Source organism: Chelonoidis abingdonii, chromosome 19, assembly GCF_003597395.2.
Source record: "Chelonoidis abingdonii isolate Lonesome George chromosome 19, CheloAbing_2.0, whole genome shotgun sequence".
In the NCBI taxonomy this organism is placed as follows: domain Eukaryota; kingdom Metazoa; phylum Chordata; order Testudines; family Testudinidae; genus Chelonoidis; species Chelonoidis abingdonii.
The window spans coordinates 25182759-25197455 of record NC_133787.1 but is presented as its reverse complement, the minus strand read 5'-3'; the positions used below and the strand labels follow the sequence as shown (position 1 = coordinate 25197455).

General features: G+C 45.4%; 1 protein-coding gene across 1 annotated transcript in view; it reads left to right on the top strand.

Annotated features, from left to right (window-relative positions):
- Positions 1–11075: 11075 nt before the first annotated feature.
- The window catches only part of LOC116816987 (fatty acyl-CoA hydrolase precursor, medium chain-like), a 49644-nt gene continuing 46022 nt past the window's right edge, over positions 11076–14697 (top strand). The window contains exons 1-2 of the mRNA XM_075073657.1: positions 11076–11187; positions 14314–14518. Coding sequence (XP_074929758.1) covers positions 11112–11187; positions 14314–14518 — 281 coding nt within the window. The 5' untranslated portion in view covers positions 11076–11111. The remainder of the gene's footprint in view (positions 11188–14313; positions 14519–14697) is intronic.

Here is a 14697-nt window from a genome sequence, read left to right as displayed (position 1 = left end):
TGAAGACACCTTCATAAGCTCTGCCCAGGATGTTTACACTGTTCTGAAAATGTTTTCAAGCATGTTAAATCCATCCCTGCAGGGTGATTAAGGCTAAGGCAGGGTACTTATGATTTGAAACTCACGGTGCCAGCTACATCAAGAAGGCAGAGCAGCCAGAAGCAACACACAGCTCAGATGATTGCTGTGGACGAGCTGGGTTGATTCATTTAGGAGGAAGCTCAAGGACTCAGATGTGGGAAAAGGAAGAAAAGAACCCATCTGCAGAAGCTGAAAAGGAAAGTCCAGCGTGAAGATGGGCTGGACTGAGATTAGACTGCTTGTGAGAAACAGAAGCTGGGTGGATCTGACCCCAGTATGCAGGGCCAGCTCTAAGTTTTTTTGCTGCCCCTTGCAAAAAAAAATTTGGATGACCCCCTCCTCCGCCTTTTTTTTTTTTTTTGGCTTTTACACCTTTGCACTTTGCAGTTTTGTTTTGACTGTTTAAAATTAAAAAAAAAATGAAAACAGAGAATTTATAGTTAATGAAATAAAATAATTTCCTACTAGTGTAATTTTAACATTTAATTTTAACAAGTCATTTTTGTCCCAGCATTTTAGCCTATAACCACTGGCACCGACGCAAAAGGGAAATTCGCACAAATGGCGCTGATAGGGCAGCACAGTACACACACGTAATCGTGATTTGAGTGACCGTGCCACAATGTGACATATTTCTCACATCACACTCCTATTGTACTACTGTACTTGCCATAGGTAAGGCACTAGTCATTGGGGCGAGAGAGCTCCCAACGAACTCAGATATACACTGGACCCAACCCTGCTGGCATTTTCCCAGCACTGAGGCTGCCCAGGTCGGAGCCCGAGGGGTATGCAATGGCGAGAGCTCTGGGGCTGGAGAAGCCAAGGAAGAGGTGCTGGGCTTGCTGGACAGATGCTGCCCCTCTCTGCCAGGTCGCTCACCTCTTGCAGGAGGGGAGGCAGAAGGACACTCCAGGCACTGGAGTGCTGTGAGGGGCTGGGGAGGGAGGCAGCAGCCTCTGGGGCTCCAGCAGGCAGAAGCTCCCCAGGGGTCCCGGGGACCCTCCCGCCCAGCCCAACTTTTACCTTGCCCAAGGTGGATTCATCTCCCGTCACCACCCCCAGGGGCAGAGGTTGGGGCTGCTGCTCGATCTCAGCCCCGCTCATCCTTGGTCTTTGCCTGGGCCCCAGGACAAGCTGGGCTCAGCCCGGGCTGCCGCTCTGCTCCCCTCCCCTGGCAGGAGGCAGTGCAGAGGGGAAGAGGAGGAGGATGCAGAGGTGGGATCAAGCCAAGGAGGAGCAATCCGCCCGGGTGCCATGTTTCCCCCGTCCTCTGCAGCTGGGGAAGGGCCACGCTACCGGCTCCCACTGCTTTTCCGCAGTCAGCAGCCACCCACCGCCACCCCCCAGGTGGAGCCGGTAGCCCGGCCCTGCCCCGGCTGCAGAGGACAGGCTGCTCCTTGGTTTGCAGCGGCGGGGAAAAGCCGAGGAGCAGGGCCGGTGCAAGGAAGTTTTGCGCCCTAGGCAAAACTTCCACCTTGCGCCCCCCAGCCCTACAGCAGCTCCTCACCCTGAAGTGTGCCCCCCGCCCCTGCGGAAGCTCCCCACCCCCTGGCCCGAGGAGCCCTGTGGTACCTCCCCACCCCAGCTCACCTCTGGTCCGCGTCCCCCCCAAGCACGCAGTCCTGCTCTAATTCTCCTCCCAGGCTTGCGGCGCCAAACAGCTGATTGGCGCCACAAGCTTGGGAGGTGGGAGAAGTGAAGCAGCAACTGCACAGTGGAACCCCCGGGCTGCCGGTGGCACGCTGACCCAGGCATGGGTGGCAAGTTTGTAGAAATTTTGATGGTGCCCAGAACCTGCCCCCCCAAACTCCACCCCCACTTACCTAAGGCTCTGGGAGGGGTTGTGGGGGAGCTCTGGGGTGCAGGTCCTGAGCTGGGGATTAGGGTGCAGGAGGGATGAAGGCTTTGGGATGGAGTTTGGGTGCTGGGTGCAGGCTCCGGGCTGGGGCAGGAGGTGGGTGTGCAGGAGGGGGTGAGGGGTGCAGGCTTTGGGATGGAGTTTGGGTGCGGAGTGGGGGTGTAGGAAAGGGTGAGGGGTGCAGGCTCTGGGAGGAAGTGCATGCTCTGGGAGGGACTTTGGGGATAGGAGGGAGTGCAGGGGGATGAAGGCTGGGGCTGAGGATGAGGGATCATGATGCAGGATGGGGCTCAGGGCTAGGGCAGAGGGCTAGGGTGTGGGATGAGGGCTGTGGGGCTGAGGATGAAGAGTTCATGATGTGGGAGTGCTCAGGGCTAAGACAGAGGATTAGGATGCAGGGAGATGAGGGTTGGGGCTGAGGATGAGGGGTTCATGCTGCAGGGGGGGCTCAGGGCTGGGGAAGAGCATTAGGGTGCAGGGGGATGAGGATTGGGGTTGAGGATGAGGGATTCATGATGTGGGGGGGGCTCAGGGCTGAGGCAGAGGATTAGGGTGTGGGGGGCTGAGGAGTTTGCGGTGTTGGAGAGACTCAGGACGAGGACGGAAGCACAGGGTAAGGGCAGCCTGCCCTGCCAGTAGGAGATGGGGGGCACTAGGACCCTGGGGCAGCAGAGAGCAGTTCTGCCGGGAGCCGCTCTACTCCAGCAACTGAAGCAGGCAGGGGAGAGACGCTGCGCTGCTTTCTGTGAGGCACAGAGCCGGCGGGGTGAGAGGGGGGAGACCCGCAGGGGGCCGGGGCCGGGGCCCATCCAGGCAGGGCCGGGGGAGAGACCCAGCTCCAAATATTGCTGGAGCAGGGCCCCCAGCCCTGAACATTGCTGGTGCTCGAGCATCACAAACATATAGAACCTGCCCCCTATAACCCCTGGGCTGCTGGCTGCCGCGGCGGCGCCCTGACCCAGGGGACACCCTGGGCTGCCCGCTGCCAATGGCCGCCGGCAGCTCAGAGTCCCTCTCGATCCCAGCAGCAGCGGCCGCTCAACCACTTAAAAAACATTTGGGGGCGCTGCTTTTTGGCGCCCTCAAATCTTGCCACCCTAGACAACCGCCTAGTCTGATTAAATGGTTGTACTGGCCCTGCCGAGGAGCGGCCTGTCCTCTGAAGCTGGGAGAGGGCCACGCTACCAGCTCCCGCCTGGGGGGTGGAGGGTGGCCTCTGCCCGCGGGAGAGCGGCTGAGACACACTCCCCACTTAGCTGGCTCCCTGCCCCGCCGCACTCAGCGGCAGAACAACAGGCTGGTTACCACCCCCCCTGGGCGGTCAGGGTCCAGCCCAGGACGCTGCTTGAGGTATGAGCTGGGGCCCCAGCATTATGCCACCCCATATATTTTGCTGCCCTAGGCACCTGCTTGTTTAGCTGGTGCCTAGAGCCGCCCCTACCAGTATGGCAAGATTGTTCCCCCAGACTGTAGTGGTTCTAAGCTGCCCTTTGCTGATGGACACTACAGGGGTTTGTGTATCTGAAGACACAAAGCCCTTCTGGAACTCCACCGTGGCACGCTGAGGAAAGGTGCCTGCTGCACCACCCCTTGAGACTGAAGCATACATGCCTGCCACCCAGCTAGTTCCACTCAACCCATAGCCCTATCCCTTCTTGCTGCTTTTGGTGTAGTTTGCACTCTATGGGGTGCTGGCAGAAAGCCTACGCTGCTTGTAGGATTGCCATTGTGACTGGCTTTGTGCCCTCTCTGACCTTATGCACCCTGCACAAGGTGGTTATAACCTGCCTTTTAATTTTAACATCTCCGGTCCTTTCTCTAAGGTAAACAGCAGTGGCTTTCAAAAGTGCAGTTTTATTTTTGTTACATGAGGTGAGAATGGAAAATTGATTTCAGAGATGAAAAATTAGGTCTCTGGAGGATACAATGTAGCTGTACAATTTCCACCAGTGCAATGTCACTTGCCAGTGGGTCTGATTAACATTTACATGTTGCTGGAATCAGATTCCAACTGGTTTGTAAGAGACTGACATGCTTTTTATGCAGGCATGTCAGTAAGTGCTAAGAGGTACCAGTAGGCGGGGAGGGAGGTTTGGTGTTCTGCTTGCCCCTGGGATTAAAAGCAGTTTAAGGATGTAATGGGGGTATTTTTGTTGCTCCCAGATGACTCCTGTAGGTTTCATCTGATTTATTCTCAGATGTAGGTAAATTATTTACTTTCTTTCTGGGATTGGGTTTACACTGGGTATTGAACACTGCTCTCAATGTATTTTAACCCAATATATATGTTCAAAACAGAATTCAACTATCACTTCGCTATCATATCTTCTTCAGCGTGGACCTTTGAACCAGCTCTTTGAGCAAGTGAAAACAAAAAACTACTTGCAGAGCCTAGTGAGAGAAGGATGGCAGCTGCTGGCTGGATTTCATTGCTTTGGACCCCAAGTTGTGCTGCAGGACTAGACTAGTATTGGAACTGAAGGTCAGAATCAAGATCTCATTATTATTGCTTGTGGGAAAACAGCTGCACCAGCAAGTTGCCAGCTAAATGTCAGATTTACAAAGACGTTCACCACTGTGCCAGCAAAAGCTTGACTTTATGTCCATAAAAGTGTGAGCATAGCAGTTGGCTGCCTATGCAGATGTGCCTTCCTGGGTGCCAATTTTGTGGGTGAGTTACTGTTACCGTAAGTGCCTGTTCTTTGAGAAAATGATCCCTCAGGCTCCACAGTGACCAGGTGGCTGTAAGGAGAGCTGATTGAGAGTTTTCCAATTAAACATTTTTTGTTGGACAATGCTGATTAATCAAAACCAAATCTGGTCACAGGAAAAGGGCAGGTTCCCAACTTGGATGAAGTTGAAAGAAAAAGTTTAGAAATTGTCAAAACGCCCTGATTCAGCATATCTGAAATGAAAAGTGTTCTTGTTCAGTTCAAAATTACTTTTTGTTTTGAAATTTTTAGTTAATTGATACTAAAAAACGGTAAATATTTTTGAAAGGTCACAATCAAAATGAAACATTTCAAAATTATCTAAACATGTTTTGCTTGACCCATCTGAAATCGTCCTGATTCAGGATGGGGAAAGTGTTTCAAAATCTCCAAAATTCTTGTGGCACAGGAAAACTATTTCCTGCCCACCTCTCACTCTCATTGTCAAGGTCAGCTCCAAGGACTGAGTGACTGGGAGAAAGAGTTTGTGACTGCACAAATTTAAAACTAAAATCTGCTGAACACAAATGAAAGGGAAAAGAAGAAACATTGCAAATGTTTTTACATTATCTCATTCTTGGCGAAACCTGTCTGACTAGTGTGCATGTGTTGATTGAATCTTAATTTATCTATACATTACACAGGACAGAAAGATGCCCAGACAGAAATGATTTGTGCACATGGGCAACAAGCTAACATGAAGGGAACAGACAGACTCGTGAATGGAATTTCCTTGGAATTCCTTTTGCAAAACCACACGTTGAAGCCCTGAGACTTCTCACCACAACCAGCTGAACCATGGGATGGTCTGAGAGACTCAACTTCCTAGCCACTATTGTAAAATCTGTATACAGTCATTCACTCTTATCTTAGGCCTGCTCTGTTTATCATGCACTTGTATGAGACTCAGGCCATCCATCCAAAGCTGCTGTACAAAATATCCATTACAACATGGCACACATCGATGTTGTATACTTTAGTCCTCTGACCGCTTAAACCCCTTTGGGCAGTTAGTCTGAGCTCAAGTCTGCAGTGGACATTTTACAGACTCTGATAATTACTGGTTCTGTCATCGCTCAGGAAGCAACCCCTTCTCACAGCCTGTGGCCATGCACAAACTCAGGCTTCTCTCTCTTCCCCATGATTTCATAGAATTTTCCAACGAGCCAGATGTCACTCTGTAATGTACAGAGTTACATGGAGTGAATTCCGATCCTCTCCGTTTCTCTCCCAGCTTTCTTGTCTACTGTTTCTTAATCTTGATCTGCTATGGAATGTAAGGCACTTTGTCGGAGTTTTGACATTCCTAGAGTGTGACCCACCTCTGGGCTTTTTCAAACAAGCTGGTACTCAGCCCACAAAGAAATACCAGAAATGTAAATAATTACCCTGAGATCTGCTCTAATTCATCACCAAGACAGAAGATCTCTCTACTTGTAATCCTATGAAAGACAGGGAGGAGCATTTCTCATAGCTTTTCTGCAGCCTCCAGTCAAAGCTCTTGATCTACTGTATTGGGGGCAGTGTGGCTGCCAGTGGTTCCCTCTGAGTTGTTCTCTGCTTTAGGGGGCATCAAGTCTGCAATGAAATTATTCCTTCAGACAGATGCAGGTTTACACCCCCATTCTGCTCTCTTCCCCCAACAGTAGTAACGACCCTTAGATTGAGAACTGCTACGTTAGTATAAAGTGACATAGTGTAGTATATAGAGAAATGTTCGTCATGAAAATAAATGAATTAAGAGAATGTTCTGTCTGTAGACTCCCCCTTCCACAAATGACCTAGGAGCAGTTGTCAATGGCTACAGTTTTTTAAATATTCTGATAAAAAAACGGTGTAATCATAATGCTAGAATTCAGCCTTAACCCTGTGTTTCCTCATTTTCTAACGTGCAAGATTTCTTTTCCTTTTTTTCTTATAGGGATCACCTGGAGCAACCCAAAAGGTAGTAGGATGGTTTTTCCAATATTTGTTTTTAATATTATGTCATTAAAGTGGGGGTTCCCTGGCTAGTAGAGGGTTCCAGAGTCCCACCCCTTGCCTTGGAGTGGAGAACCCTCCACTACCCTTTGGGGAGGCAGGAATTTACCCACAAATCACGTTAATGCCATTATCAGGACAAACACTCAGTTTTATCAACTTGATCAACCACAGATGGATTCTGAATCCAAAACTCCCTAGTCCCAGTCTCTCTACAGTGTGAGCTCGGAGTGCAGAATATGGATTTTTGCTGTATTCGAGGTCCACTGCTGTGGACCTGATGCTGGCCCAGACTTCTCTGCTGGGTCTTGGCTGCCCACTGGGTCTTGGCTGCCGGTGAGTGCAGAGCACTCACTAATTTTTCCCTGTGGGTGCTCCAGCCCCAGAGCACCAACGGAGTCGATGCCTGTGGTTCTGCCCTGATTTACACCTCTTTTGAAAGGATCGCAGTAGACATGGTCAGAACCCTAGAAAAAACTGCAGCAGGGCATCAGTACATACTAGTGATTGTAGACTATGCAACCAGGTATCCAGACACTGTGCCTCTCCGCTTCCCAAAAGCAACAGCTATAGCTCCAGAGCTCTTGAAGCTCTTCTCACTCGGAAGGTTTCCCTGTGAAATATTAACAGCCCACAGGACTAACTTCACTTCCCAACTGATACAGGAATTATGCTCCCTTCTGAAGGTCAAGTCTCTGAAAATGTCAGTGTACCACCTGCAGACTGATGGTCTAGTAGAGTGGTTTAATAAGACCCTGAATGGAGTGTTGGAAGTGACAAACCCAGGCAGTGGGACCAGCTACTTCCACTGATACTGGAGAGATTCCCTGGACTCCATTTTGTGTCACTAGCTTCCATTTTGAATAGGTAAAAGTCAGTCCACTATTAGAAGCTGCAGGTCACATAACACTTCATTGCTAACAGTAGGCCAGAAAGTTTAAAGTTCAGCTGAAAAAGAAAAAAAAAATAAAACACTCTATAGAATTGTCACAAAGCCAAATAGGTGCAGCATAACTCTGTGGCATACAACTAGTGATAAGCTTGTACAGTAAAGCTCTGATAGCTGAGAGCACAGTATAAAAGGCCAATGGGTTAGAACAGCTGAGAGAGAAGTGAGGAGTTAGGAGAGCTGCTGCTGGAGCAGAACAGATGGCACGATCAAGCAGAGAATTGACCTGAAGGAGCAGAACAGAACAATCTGGAAAACCAGCAACAGCAGCAGTAGTGGCTAAAGTCAGTGGATAGACTAAGCCCGTTAGTTTTAATTATAGTATAAAATTTAAGTATGGCATAGTATAGCATAGTGTATAGTATTATGAGTGTTAATAAAAATGCATAAAATTCTGTTGTTAATCACAAATTATCTATGTAAAATTTGAAGTACATTTAAGAACTGCTGTCAGTGATCTGCAATGGACTGACCGTTACAGAGTGCATCCACTCAGTATCATTAAACTGTATGTTATTGCGGTTTAATTGCTCTTTAGCTTGCAATAAGGGATTTGTGCCTGATTTTTATTTGTAGATTATACAGGGGTAGGGATTATTAGTTACATTAATAAAAGATACTTTATTTAGGACAAAATACTGCCTCTGTCAGTCATTTTATTGGAAGGTTATAGCCACGTCCTTTGGTGTTTCCTTAACTGCCCTGGAAACCCATATCTTGGGAAGGACAGGCTAAAGGGGCAATATGCAGGTTATTCTAGGAATGCCGCAAAATCCATTTTTCGGGGTACCACTACCACTCCTGTTTGCCATAAAGGAGGTCCTACAAGCCTCTACAGGATTCTCCCCATTTGAGTTGTTCTATGGTTCCCAACTGCAAAGCATCTTAGTTGGATCTGTGATGAGAAGGATGGGAAGAACAAGATGTGGGGGCCTTAAGCGCAATCCAATATATCATACAGTTAAGTGAGTGACTCAGAACTGTAGGGATGTTCACCAGGGAGAATTTGAGGAAGACCCAACACACCCAGGAACAAAATTACAATGAAGGAAGTACGACTATGGACTTTTCACATGGGTGACAATGTTCTTCAGCTATTGCCCTCAGTCAAGTCTAAATTAATAGCCTGTTGACAAAGTCTGTTCAAGATTGTCAGGCAGGTAGGATGTATGGTCTAGAGATAAGACTACCCAGGATGAGGAAAGAAACCATGTGAACCTTCTCAAACTTTGGAGGGCACAGGATGCCCTGTTGATAACCTCTGTTCCAGCAGAACCAGGTGCCTCAGGTGCTCAGCGGTGAAGCTCCAGCAGTGGTACCAAGGGATGAAGAGCGCTCCACTACACAAAGGAAATAACTTTGCCATCTAATTGGGAATGTTACAGTGGTGTTCTCCAGCTGCCAAGGTCCAACATCCCCTAGAGACTACCCCAGGGCAGGTAGTCTGAGAGAATGCTGGATCATTGCCATGAAGGATGTGGGATATGGTCCAAGAGGAAGTACAAGTGGTGCTGGAGATGTGGAAGATGATGGAATGCAAAAGTAAATGGAGAAGCCTCATGGTTCTTGTTCCCAAACCAGGCAGTACCATTGTTTTCTGCATCAACTTCAGGAAGGCCAATGCCATCACGAAATTCAATACCCAATCCCAAGGGTGGATGAGTTATTAGAATGGTTGGGACTGGAAAAGCACCTGAGCACCATCAATCTGACAATAGGTTATTGGCAGATCCCCTTTCCCCTTCCTTGCAAGAGAAAACCACTTTCTCCACCCCTTTTGGAGACTTCCAGTTTAAGACCATGTCTTTCAGCCTCCGTGAGGCTGTGGCTATCTTCTAATGACTTATTTATAACCTCCTCAACCTACACCATCAATATGCAGTGGCCTATCTTGATAACACCATCGTCTATAGTCCCATTAGGAAAGCCCACCTATGGCATTTAAGAGTGGAGTTAAAAGCCCTTCAAGAAGTGGGACTTATGACCAATCGAGGGAAATGTAAGTTGGCTGTGAATGAAGTAACTTATCTGGGGTACCAGTTAGGAGGTGGCCTTGTCCTGATTTTTCTTAAGGCTTCATGCTACACATGGATGCCTGCCTGTCTCGGCACAGTCATCTCAGGAGACTTCAAAGGAGAGGAACACCTGGTCCTATACCTAAGTAGGAAGCTATTTCCTAGGGAAGAGTTGTAGTCAATTATTGAAAAAGAGGCATTAGCTATCAAATGGGCAGTAGATACCCTTTTGGGTAGCCTCTTTTCCCTGATCACCAATCACACACAGCTACATTGTTTCCAGACCATGAGGGATACAAACCCTCATATAATAGAATGGTATCTTGCACTACAACCATAGTATAGTTTCCGAGTACAATACCAAACATACTAACTCCGACTTCTTTTCATGGGAAATCAGGGACGGCTTCAACCCAACACAAACGGCCTTCCCATCCTGAGCAGTTGGATATGTGAAGGGTCAAAAACTCTCACACTGGTATGGAAGAGGCTAACAAGCTCTTCTGGGCCTGTTCCACACTAAGGAGACCTATCTGCTAGGCTTATTCAGCCTGGTGGAGAAGGAGCCTAAAAGGGGGAATTTACTACAGGAAGGGGTGGTGAACGGGAAGAAGGCTGCTTCATCCAGAGACTGCTGGTAACACAGGTCGTCCAGCTGATGAGAAGACAGTTGCAAGATGCACCGCTCCCAAAGCCACCCTGACTTATAGTGAGGCAATATACTGCAGGTAAACCATGTGAAGAGCCAATAGACTCTGGGAGACCAAACCCTTCAAACTGAATGTTCTGGGGCTGTCTGAGAGACTGACCCTCTTTCCAGACAGATCCTCATCCCTTGCAAGGGGAAGAGAAGAGGAGGAGTCAACTCTCTGCCTTAGAGAATCAAGTGCTGCCAACTTGGGGGGAAGTGATGGTACACAACAGGCATTTGGACCTGGGGGATTCAGGTTGCCTGCCTTGTCCCCCACTCTGAGTCTGGGTCTGTGGAGTGTAAGCGGCCACATATGTACTCCTCTCATAGATCTGTATTGCGAACTATTATATTGAACAATATCCCCTCTCCAGTAAGAAGTGCAGGTTTATTGAAATACACCAACCTAATTTTGTAGTGAGTTCTATCAGCTTTTCCTTGCTGAACTGATTTCAAATAGTTTGTACAACTGCTTCGTCTGCCCTTCTACCCTGCATTTCAGAAAACAAAGAAAAACTCAGAATGATTGTGACACAGGTGTGGCTCAAAATGGGGGTGGGGCAGGGAGTGTGATCATTACTCTCAAGTGATTTTCTGTGACGGGTACCGTATTGAACTTCCCCCCAAAACTACTAGCTCATTTTCAGTCAGGGTTTAGGTCAAAACTGAGGTTTTAAAAACAGATTTCAACACATTTCTACCATGTGTTTGAAAGAGAATGTAATTGTGAACTCATAGTTGGGCCCTTGTAGTGTGACTTTTGGGCTTGCTTTTTCAGCAGTTAAAACAAGGAAGACAACACAGTGTTCAAGTGAAGAAGAAAATGTCATTTCCTGGTAGGAGTTCCTTGCTTTCGTCCCTAATTTGTGCAGCATGGGTGATCGCAATTCTAGCTGAGGGTAAGGAATAAAATGTCTTACTTTAAAGGCAATCACTGAGTGGGATTCAGGGATTCCACTAGTCAGGTTCTGTGGTGGTGTTTTTTTTAACCAAAATCCTATTTTATTTTAATTTCCCTCCCAAATGAAGTTGGCAGAGAGTTTGCAAGACCTAGTTTGCACTGGGCACAAAGGTGTATTATTCTCAGGAATTGATCTATTTCACTTCTACAGAGCCAACATGTGATGGAGTGTGTAAATTTCCTGGTCATTTGTCACCAGTTTTTCTTAAGACTAATTTTAATTTTAGTACATAAAATATTTGAAAGGAAATCTGCATGGTCTGAAATTAAAATGTTAAGTTGACTATCAAAATCTATCCAGAGCACACATGAAGGCTGCTCATTATATGGTTAACTCTGTTGGATCAGCAGTCTAAATTACTTCAGCTTTTATCTAATTGTTGTTTCTACAGCAGAGGTCTTGGGTCAAATTCCTGTTTGTTGTAGCTCCAGTTAAAAAGTTTATCCACTAAGCTACAACAGAGTTTCACTTGCTTTCATCAGATCTGAGTTTATCTTCTTGTGTTTGCAGGCTCATTTCTGATCTCCAGTGCTTAGACTGGCTGTGTTCTGCACACAGCTTTAGATTTTTCTTTCTTCTTTTTAAATCTAGTCATTTTTGTATATGTACTCCAGGGTTGTTTTTGCTGTGCTTTTACAGCACCTCACTGCTTATGAGAGCTGAAGGTAGTAGAATGGAGGGAGTGCCAAAAAAATTAAAAATAAAAAAATCCTGACATTCCTATATTTCAGAGCAGGTTCTTTTCAAGGAAAATAAGGAGTGTTTCTTTTGTTGACAGTCTGGGGAGAGTGTGGCTAGTACTGACCAGAGCCATAAAATATTTTTGCTCCACTTCTTTAAATGTTAGTTCTAAATATTAGAGCTTTCAAAGACAGGGGAAATTTACCAGATTACACACGATACTGAACTTTGTGCTGTGTGCTAGGCTGCTCAGGGGCAAGACTGAATATAATGATTGATAGGATAACAATTGTACTCTAGTTATCTTTAGAGCCTGCTTTTAGTTATATGCTGTAGATAGGGATGGACTCAAGACTTAAGTCACAAAATTCTCACTGGATCCAGATTTCAAACACTCAAAAGTTTGGTGGTGGTTTGGATCAGCGGTTTTCATTGGGGCCCATCTCTGAATCTCACTGCAAAATGGTGGCCTTCAAGGTTCTTTTTTCCTAGCTACTGAGAAAGGTAATGATGGGAAAATATCTGATATTGGGGGGAACGTACACTGCAATGGAAGAAATCAGTGTTTGTGATAGCTACACTTACTGTAGCCAATGAAAACAATGGAAAGCTTTGAAGAGAAGAGGAAAAAGTAGGGCTGTCAAGTGATTAAAAAAGTTAATCATGTGATTAATCGCACTGTTAACAATAGAATACCATTTATTAAATATTTTTGGATGTTTACTACATTTTCAAATATATTAATTTCAGTTACAACACAGAATACAAAGTGTACACTGCTCACTTTATATTTATTTTTTATTACAAATATTTGCACTGTAAAAAACAAAAATGTATTTTTCAATGTAGTGCAATCTCTTTATCATGAAAGTTAAATTTACAAATGTAGAATTATGTACAAAAAAAACTGCATTCAAAAATAAAACAATGTAAAGCTTTAGAGCCTAGAAGTCCACTCAGTCCTACTTCTTGGTCAGCCAATCACTCAGACAAACAAGGTTGGTTACAATTTGCAGAAGATAATGTTGCCTGCTTCTTGTTTACAATGTCACCTGAAAGTGAGAACAGGCATTCACATGGCGCTATTGTAGCTGGCGTTGCAAGATGTTTACATGGCAGATTTGCTAAAGATTCATATGTCCTTTCGTGCTTCAACCACTGTTCCACGGGACATGCTTCCATGCTGATGATGGGTTCTGTTTGATAAAGATCCAAAGCAGTGCGAACTGGTGCATGTTCATTTTCATCGTCTGAGTCAGATGCCACCGGCAGAAGGTTCATTTTCTTTTTTGGTGGTTTGGGTTCTGTAGTTTCCACATCAGAGCATTACCCTTTTAAAACTTCTGAAAGCATGTTCCATACATCGTTCCCCCGAGATTTTGGAAAGCACTTGAGTCAAGTGCTGTAGCTTTTTTAAGAAATCTCACATTGATATCTTCTTTGTGTTTTATCAAATCTGCTGTGAAAGTGTTCTTAAAATTAATGTGCTGGGTCATCATCCAAGACTGCTATAACATGAAATGTATGCAGAATGCGGGTAAAATAGAGCAGGAGACATATACTTCTCCCCCAAAGGAGTACTGTCACAAATTTAATTCATGCATTTTTTTTTAACAAGCATCATCATCATGGAAGCACGTCCTCTGGAATGGTGGCCGAAGCATGGAGGGGCATACGAATGTTTAGCATATCTGGCATTTAAATAACTTGCAATGCTGGCTACAAAAGTGCCATGCAAATGCCTGTTCTCACTTTCAAGTGACATTGTAAATAAGAAGCAGGCAGCAGTATCTCCCATAAATGTAAACAAACTTGTTTGTCTTAGGAACTGGTTGACCAGGAAGTAGGATTGAGTGGATTTGTAGGCGCTAGAAGTTTTATACTGTTTTGTTTTTGAGTGCAGTTATGTAACTAAAAAAAAATCTGCATTTGTAAATTACACTTTCACGATAAAGACATTGCACTTCAGTACCTGTATGAGGTGAACTTAAAAATACTATTTCTTTTGTTTATCGTTTTTACAGTGCATGTATCTGTAATAAAAAATAATAATATAAAGTGAGCACTGTGTACTTTGTATTCTGTGTTGTAATTAAAATCAATATTGAAAATGTAGAAAAACAGCCAAAATATTTAATAAATTTCAATTGGTATTCTAATGTTATGTGTGATTAATCAAATTAATTTTTTAAATCATGATTAATTTTTTGAGTTAATCGCATGAGTTAACTGCAGTTAATGACAGCCCTAGGGAAAAAAAGCAAATTTTATGGGTACTAGTGTTTGGTGCTAGTAGGGCCTGATCCGAAGCCCATTAAGTCAGCAGGAATTTGAATCAGGCCATTAACTTGTCTGGTTATTTATTTATTTTATGTTATACAGGACAACAAATCGAACAACCAGAAATGGCTACCAAATATGGGCAACTGAAAGGAAAATGGGTTACTGTCGAGGGAATTGACAGACTTACAAATGTGTTTCTTGGAATTCCTTTTGCAAAACCGCCTGTGGGAGCCCTGAGATTTTCCCCACCACAACCAGCTGAACCATGGATCAGTGTGAGAGATGCAACTTCTTTTCCACCAGCGTAAGAATCCTTGTGCTCCAAATTATGCATCTTTTACTTTTTGTAAATGTAGCATTACTGGCTGAAATAAACTGAATTTATTCACTGTGTAAAAACGTTTATCCTAGAGGAGAACTTTGGCCCAATGAAAGTACTTTCACAATAAAGAAAAACTGCCCTGGTGGTAAAGCTAGTCCCAC